The 8,904-nt window shown below is 46.2% G+C and overlaps 1 protein-coding gene across 1 annotated transcript; it reads right to left on the reverse strand.

Moving 5' to 3' along the window:
* Positions 1-287: 287 nt before the first annotated feature.
* On the reverse strand, positions 288-1,221 carry LOC123166455 (uncharacterized). The gene has a single exon (XM_044584258.1). It carries the CDS (start codon positions 821-823, stop codon positions 548-550), a length of 276 nt encoding a protein of 91 aa, XP_044440193.1. The 5' UTR covers positions 824-1,221; the 3' UTR covers positions 288-547.
* Between the last annotated feature and the right edge of the window lie 7,683 nt (positions 1,222-8,904).

Consider the following 8,904-nt stretch of genomic DNA (forward strand, 5'->3'; position numbering starts at 1 on the left):
ATACGGTCGATTATTACGGCGATCGGCTACTTGTGACGACTCTGCTACAGTTACACCGAAGGTCACGCACGAATGTTCTATTTCCAGACTTAGGGCAATCAGCATCAGCATCATCATGCGCTCGATCGCGAGATTTCCTATAATGTCAACAAGGATGTTGAAACCATTTCAGACACGTCGCATATAGGAGTCAAAAGGCACATCCACAAAGATCACACACGTCTGAACTCGGAGCGAGACTGCTCCCTGTCAGTCCTGTATCTCATCACCCATCAGCAGCAGCAGTAAGAAGAACTGTAGCCAGACTGAAACTCACGAGCGACGGAGCGAGAAACATCTAGCCAGAATCAAGAAAACACTCAAGCAGATATCCAAATCAAGATCGGCGCGCACGGAAAGCGACCGGCGGGACGCACATCGATCGACCTCCAGCTGTTCGATCTGGCATCTAACGAAAATCTTCAGTTCTTGGATCAATCTCCAGAGAATCAAACCGAGGGGGCGGAGAATGAAATAGTATGGAAAAAAAAGGCTAATTAAGCAGCAGCTAGTCCTGAACAATGGCGGGGTAGGTGACGAGGCGGCGGGCGCAGGCGGTGCAGGCGAACCTGCGCTTGTTCTTGAGGCAGAGCGGCAGGAAGCAGAGCACCCACTTGGCCTCCACGTCCGTGGCCACCACCCCGCCGCCGCAGTACGGGCAGCTCCCCGGCGCCTTCTGCACGCCCACCACCTTCTCCTCCTTGCCGCACACCTTCGCCCCCGCCCGCGCCGCCCTCGCCGCCGCCCCCATCGACGCCGACGCCGACGACGACGACCCCTCCATCTCGCCCTCGCCCTCGCCCGGCCGCTGCCAAATCGAAGGGTGCTGTGCTGGTCAGGAGTGCCGCTCTGCTTTCTTGGCTGGCTACCTGGCTACAAGCCTACAAGATGGATGGATATGCGGGCGCGGGGGCTGGGCGGTGGGCTTTAACGCCGGTGGCGAGGGCGAGTTACGCACTCACCAGCACGCGAGCTACCTCTCCGGCTTTTGCTGCCGCTGGTGCGGTTGGTTAACTGACATCCGGCCGTGGCAGTGGCCGCCAGCGCGCGCGCGCCCGCGTGGCGCCTACCGCGGTACGCCGCCCGTCAGCAGACGCTGTCATTTAGCTGGGGACCGGGACGAGCGCGGACACGACGGACAGGGCGCGAGGACCCCGCTGCCTGGGCCAAATTTGGGCGAGTCACTCACTCACATGCATCTCACCGCGCCGTTGGGGGATGAGATCCACCGGCGCCGGAGCTCCCCTCCCAGTGCTCCGTGACAAGGAAGCAGCTGCGCTAGTGCCCCAGGTAGGTACGTGCACGGTTCGTTTGGCTCACGGCGCACGCGCGTGCGCCGTGGCTTTTTAACCTCGTCCGGCGGCCGCCGTTGGTGCGTGCGTGCGTGCGTCCGTAGGCGGCGCGGTGGACGGGTGAATGATGTGGCCGGCTGACTCGAGAAACGCCTGCAGATATGTCCCGAAATCTGTGGTTTCTTTGGCGCAGGAAAGCTCTTGGCTTGTTCCGGGGCGGGGCGGCTCGATCGGCGCCCGGCGTCGCCGTGCACACAAGCGGAAACGGACACCCGACGGGTCGCGGATGCGTCCATCCATGTATGTATCTGGACGCCTAGCGAGGTGCGTGCGTGCGTGCTGCGCACGGCCTTATCGCACTGGGCTGACGTACAAGCTTCGGCATCATCATGCGTGTCCCGTGTGCCGTCGGAAGCCGCTGGCGTCTTCTGTTGAATATTTGAGCAGTTTTGTACTTATATAAATTAGTTCAGAAATACTGTAAATAAAACGGATTAAACATGATGATCAAACGAACAATAGTACTAATCATGTGATCAGATATCATAAAAATATTATATCTAGTACTTCCTCTGTAAAAAAATGTAAGATCATTTAGATCACCAAAGTAGTGATCTAAATGATCTTATATTTCTTTACAAAGGGAGTAATAAAAAATCCAGAAACAATCCCTGGCGCAAGGGATAAAAATACGTACAACATTGAAGAAGAAGGAAAGTTCGCAACAGCGCCAGACGGCATGTCACCGAGGAAGATTTCAGCATCGCTGAAGTTATCGTGCACAAATAGGTGATGGAGAATCCAGCAGTCCCGCAAAGAGCGGCAAATTTGACAAATTTGACCTATAGACGAAATCAAATCACAGAATGAACTATCCGTGAAACTATTTCACGCGGCCGACCTTTTTGTGTGACGCCTGACACGAAGGCGCCACACTACACTGTGCAACGCCTCACAGATAGGCGCTACACGGCCAGCGTCGCACCCGTGTGATCAGAAAATTACTAAGTCAGTGTGCAGCGCCTGAGAGCTAGGCGCCACGGGTCAGCCGCGTGAAATAGTTTCACGGACAGTTCATTCTGTGATTTGATTTCGTCTATAGGTCAAATTTGTCAAATTTGCCGCAAAGAGCACTCCCAAAAACTGATTGCCTCTCTCATGTATACATGATAGTAAGAGACGTAGTTTCGAAGGCTTGCTATCTCACTTCGCGGTGCTAACCGGAAAGCCAGATGAGAAAACGGTACGCGGTGAAGGCTCTGAAACTATAGGTCGACGCATAGGTTTAAGTTGAAAGTCTCATGTTTGTGGCAGAGTAGAAACCTCATATAAACGAGATGAAACTGCTCCAATGGGGAGATGAAGACAACTAGAGCCGGTTACTAGTCCACTATAGGGAGTGGAACTGCTTACGTCGGTTCAGATTCATCTGAAAATAGTGGAAAACATTTTGACCTTTTCTTGTGTGGCAGAAAGAGGGCAACATGTACACGTGGCATAGAACCTAACCGGACGCGGCTCGTCCATGGAACACGACGTGCATGCAAGGTGTAGTGAGGCGGGGTGAGCCGCGGAACAGGAGTACGAGTGTATGAAAACAATTTCTCTTGTGTTTAACAATAGAAAATTCATGCTTCTTGTGCTTAAGAGAAGTGGCAAAATTTTCAATGGAGGAGGAAGCATTAGCAATGATGCCTCTGAAAACAAACTTATCTAGCAACACACGATTAAAGTGCTCAAGTTTCTTGACAAGTGACTGTATCTCATGACTCAGCTCAACTGTTGGTCATCAATTATCTTATCCATGACATACAACTTGTTGCGTGCGTCTGAGACCCCAAACTTGGCCTCGAGTGGATCCATATGAAAGGATCGATGATCTTGTCACTAAGAACACCTCTCAAGAGCGTGTCAGTGGCCTAGAACATGGTAGGTATCCAAGCACGTACATTTGACATGGGTCCTAGCCCGTCTCGGCTTTGCTCATTCACGCACACGCGACATAGCTCCTAGCCTGACTTGGCTTGGCTCGTTCACAAAAACACGACGCACATGTGAGGCGAGGCATGATGTGACGGCCGACGAAGGACCGCGCATGTACATATGAGTCCTAGCCTCTTCTCGAGTTCTTAATTAGTGGTGTATAGAACAACCCACCTTACATGTTAGCCTACCACACCATCCACTATGGAGTGAGCCTAAACTTTCCACTCTCTTGCCATGCACGAATGGGACATGTGGGCTTAGGGGTTTATATCCTAGGAACTATTGATGAATAATTAATGGGTTGGCCCAATAATTCAACATTTTATGTTCTCCACCCAAACTTTTTTTTCATACGACAGTGGAGAAATCTGTATTTTGAGGACCTCTTTGTTTTATAGGGTTTTCAAAAAAAAAGAAAAATATGAATATAATGCATGCTACCGTAAATCCTATCTGATTGGAAAACTAGAGGTATTTGAATAAGACTTCCTTTGGTTTCTTGGTTTGTAGGGTTCTAAAAACATAAAACATAACAAATGATAGGAAATGCACACGCAAACTTTTGATAAATACATGAATTCTATAATTTGGATGTTTGGTTACAGGAATTGAAAAACACAAAAATCCTAATAAACATGGTCAAACTAAAGGCAAACCACATGAAAATGTATAGCTAGAATGTTATTGTGCCAATAAGGCTCTGAAGGAAATATGCCCTAGAGGCAATAATAAAGTTATTATTTATTTCCTTATATCATGATAAATGTTTATTATTCATGCTAGAATTGTATTAACCGGAAACATAATACATGTGTGAATACATAGACAAACAGAGTGTCACTAGTATGCCTCTACTTGACTAGCTCGTTAATCAAAGATGGTTATGTTTCCTAGCCATAGACATGAGTTGTCATTTGATTAACGGGATCACCTCATTAGGAGAATGACGTGATTGACTTGACCCATTCCGTTAGCTTAGCACCCGATCGTTTAGTATGTTGCTATTGCTTTCTTCATGACTTATACATGTTCCTATGACTATGAGATTATGCAACTCCCGTTTACCGGAGGAACACTTTGTGTGCTACCAAACGTCACAACGTAAATGGGTGATTATAAAGGTGCTATACAGGTGTCTCCAAAGGTACTTGTTGGGTTGGCGTATTTCGAGATTAGGATTTGTCACTCCGATTGTCGGAGAGGTATCTCTGGGCCCACTCGGTAATGCACATCACTATAAGCCTTGCAAGCATTGTGACTAATGAGTTAGTTGCGGGATGATGTATTACAGAACGAGTAAAGAGACTTGCCGATAACGAGATTGAACTAGGTATCGAGATACCGACGATCAAATCTCGGGCAAGTAACATACCGGTGACAAAGGGAACAACGTATGTTGTTATGCGGTCTGATCGATAAAGATCTTCGTAGAATATGTGGGAGCCAATATGGGCATCAAGGTCCCGCTATTGGTTATTGACCGGAGACGTGTCTCGGTCATGTCTACATAGTTCTCGAACCCGTAGGGTCCGCACGCTTAACGTTACGATGACAGTTTTATTGAGTTTTGATGTACCGAAAGAGTTCGGAGTCCCGGATGAGTTCGGGGATATGACGAGGAGTCTCGAAATGGTCGAGACGTAAAAATCGATATATTGGACGACTATATTCGGACTTTGGAAAGGTTCCGAGTGATTCGGGTATTTTTCGGAGTACCGGAGAGTTACGGGAATTCGTATTGGGCCTTAATGGGCCATACGGGAAAGGAGAGAAAGGCCTCAAAAGGTGGCTGCGCCCCTCCCCTTGGTCTGGTCCGAATTGGACTAGGGAAGGGGGGCGCCTCCTTCCTTCCTTCTCTTTTTCCCTTCCCCTTTTCCTATTCCATGTGGGAGGAGGAATCCTACTAGGACTAGGGAGTCCTAGTAGGACTCCAACCTTCTGGTGCGCCCCAGGGGCTGGCCGACCTCCCCTCCTCCATCCTTTATATACGGGGGCAGGGGGGCACCCCATAGACACAACAATTGATCCTTGAGATCTCTTAGCCGTGTGCGGTGCCCCCCTCCATCATATTACACCTCGATAATACCGTTGCGGAGCTTAGGCGAAGCCCTGCGTCGGTGGAACATCATCATCGTCACCACGCCGTCGTGCTGACGAAACTCTCCCTCAACACTCGGCTGGATCGGAGTTCGAGGGACGTCATCGAGCTGAACATGTGTAGAACTCGGAGGTGCCGTACGTTCGGTACTTGATCGGTCGGATCGTGAAGATGTACGACTACATCAACCGCGTTGTTGTAACGCTTCCGCTGTCGGTCTACGAGGGTACGTGGACAACACTCTCCCCTCTCGTTTCTATGCATCACCATGATCTTGCGTGTGCGTAGGAAATTTTTTGAAATTACTACGTTCCCCAACAGTGGCATCCGAGCCTGGTTTTATGCGTTGATGCTATGCACGAGTAGAACACAAGTGAGTTGTGGGCGATATAAGTCATACTGCTTACCAGCATGTCATACTTTTGTTCAACGGTATTGTGAGATGAAGCGGCCCGGACCGACATTACGCGTACGCTTACGCGAGACTGGTTTCACCGTTCGGAGCACTCGTTGCTTAAAGGTGACTGGCGGGTGTCTGTCTCTCTCACTTTAGTTGAACCGAGTGTGGCTACGCCCGGTCCTTGCGAAGGTTAAAACAGCACCAACTTGACAAACTATCGTTGTGGTTTTGATGCGTAGGTAAGAACGGTTCTTGCTAAGCCCGTAGCAGCCACGTAAAATATGCAACAACAAAGTAGAGGACGTCTAACTTGTTTTTGCAGGGCATGTTGTGATGTGATATGGTCAAGACATGATGTGATATAATGTGTTGTATGAGATGATCATGTTTTGTAACCGAGTTATCGGCAACTGGCAGGAGCCATATGGTTGTCGCTTTATTGTATGAGATGCAATCGCCATGTAATAGTTTTACTTTATCATTAAGCGGTAGCGATAGTCGTAAAAGCAATAAGTTGGCGAGACGACAACGATGCTACGATGGAGATCAAGGTGTCGCGCCGGTGACGATGGTGATCATGACGGTGCTTCGGAGATGGAGATCACAAGCACGGTGCTTCGGAGATGGAGATCACAAGCACAAGATGATGATGGCCATATCATGTCACTTATATTGATTGCATGTGATGTTAATCCTTTATGCATCTTATCTTGCTTTGATTGACGATAGCATTATAAGATGATCCTTCACTAAATTATCAAAGTATAAGTGTTCTCCCTGAGTATGCACCGTTGCAAAAGTTCTTCGTGCTGAGACACCACGTGTTAATCGGGTGTGATAGGCTCTACGTTCAAATACAACGGGTGCAAAACAGTTGCACACGCGGAATACTCAGGTTAAACTTGACGAGCCTAGCATATACAGATATGGCCTCGGAACACAGAGACCGAAAGGTCGAGCGTGAATCATATAGTAGATATGATCAACATAGTGATGTTCACTATTGAAACTACTCCATCTCACGTGTTAATCGGACATGGTTTAGTTGCTTTGGATCACGTAATCACTTAGATGATTAGAGAGATGTCTATCTAAGTGGGAGTTCTTAAGTAATATGATTAATTGAACTTAAATTTATCATGAACTTAGTCCTGATAGTATTTTGCAAATTTTATGTTATAGATCAATAGCTCGCGTTGTTGCTTCGCTGTGTTTATATTTTGATATGTTCCTAGAGAAAAATTATGTTGAAAGATGTTAGTAGCAAAGATGCGGATTGGATCCGTGATCTGAGGATTATCCTCATTGCTGCACAGAAAAATTATGTCCTTGATGCACCGCTAGGTGACAGACCTATTGCAGGAGTAGATGCAGACGTTATGAACGTTTGGCTAGCTCAATATGATGACTACTTGATAGTTTAGTGCACCATGCTTAACGGCTTAGAATCGGGACTTCAAAGACGTTTTGAACATCATGGACCATATAAGATGTTCCAGGAGTTGAAGTTAATATTTCAAGCAAATACCCGAGTTGAGAGATATGAAGTCTCCAACAAGTTCTATAGCTAAAAGATGGAGGAGAATCGCTCAACTAGTGAGCATGTGCTCAGATTGTCTGGGTACTACAATCGCTTGAATCAAGTGGGAGTTAATCTTCCAGATAAAATAGTGATTGACAGAATTCTCTAGTCACCATCACCAAGTTATTAGAACTTTGTGATGAACTATAGTATGCAAGGGATGACGAAAGTAATTCCCGAGCTCTTCGTGATGCTAAAATCGACGAAGGTAGAAATCAAGAAAAACATCAAATGTTGATGGTTGACGAGACCACTTCAAGTGTTGATGGTTGACAAGACCACTAGTTTCAAGAAAAGGGCAAAGGGAAGAAGGGGAACTTCAAAAGAACGGCAAGTAAGTTGCTACTCAAGTGAAGAAGCCCAAGTCTGTACCTAAGCCTGAGACTAAGTGCTTCTACTGCAAAGGGACTGGTCACTGGAAGCGGAACTACCCCAAGTATTTGGTGGATAAGAAAGATGGCAAAGTGAACAAAGGTATATTGGATATACATGTTATTGATGTGTACTTACTAGTGTTTATAGCAACCCCTCAGTATTTGATACTGGTTCAGTTGCTAAAGAGTAGTAACTCGAAAACGGGAGTAGCAGAATAAACAGAGACTAGTAAAAGGCGAGGTGACGATGTGTGTTCGAAGTAGTTCCAAGATTGATATGATCATCATCGCACACTCCCTATACTTTCGGGATTAGTGTTGAAACTAAATAAGTGTTATTTGGTGTTTGCGTTGAGCATGAATATGATTTGATCATGTTTATTGCAATACGGTTATTCATTTAAGTTAGAGAACAATTGTTGTTCTGTTTACATGAATAAAAACCTTCTATGGTCATACACACCAACGAAAATGGTTTGTTGGATCTCGATCGTAGTGATACACATATTCATAATATTGAAGCTAAAAGATGCAAAGTTAATAATGATAGTGCAACTTATTTGTGGCACTGCCGTTTAGGTCATATTGGTGTAAAGCGCATGAAGAAACTCCATACTGATGGGATTTTGGAATCACTTGATTATGAATCACTTGATGCTTGCGATCTGTGCCTCATGGGCAAGATGACTAAAACGCCGTTCTCCGGAACTATGGAGAGAGCAACAGATTTGTTGGAAATCATACATACAGATGTATGTGGCCCGATAAATATTGAGGCTCGTAGCAGGTATCATTATTTTTTGACCTTCACAGATGATTTGAGCAGATATGGGTATATCTACTTAATGAAACAGAAGTCTGAAAGATTTGAAAAGTTCATATAATTTCAGAGTGAAGTAGAAAATCATCGTAACAAGAAAATAAAGTTTCTACGATCTGATCGCGGAGACAAATATTTGAGTTGCGAGTTTGGTCTTCAATTAAAACAATGTGGAATAGTTTCACAAATTCGTGCCACCTGGAACACCACAGCATAATGGTGTGTCCGAACGTCATAACCGTACTTTATTGGATATAGTGCAATCTATGATGTCTCTTACCAATTTACCACTATCGTTTTGGGGTTATGCATT

This window comes from Triticum aestivum, chromosome 7D (genome assembly GCF_018294505.1).
Source record: "Triticum aestivum cultivar Chinese Spring chromosome 7D, IWGSC CS RefSeq v2.1, whole genome shotgun sequence".
Taxonomy (NCBI): Eukaryota; Viridiplantae; Streptophyta; class Magnoliopsida; order Poales; family Poaceae; genus Triticum; species Triticum aestivum.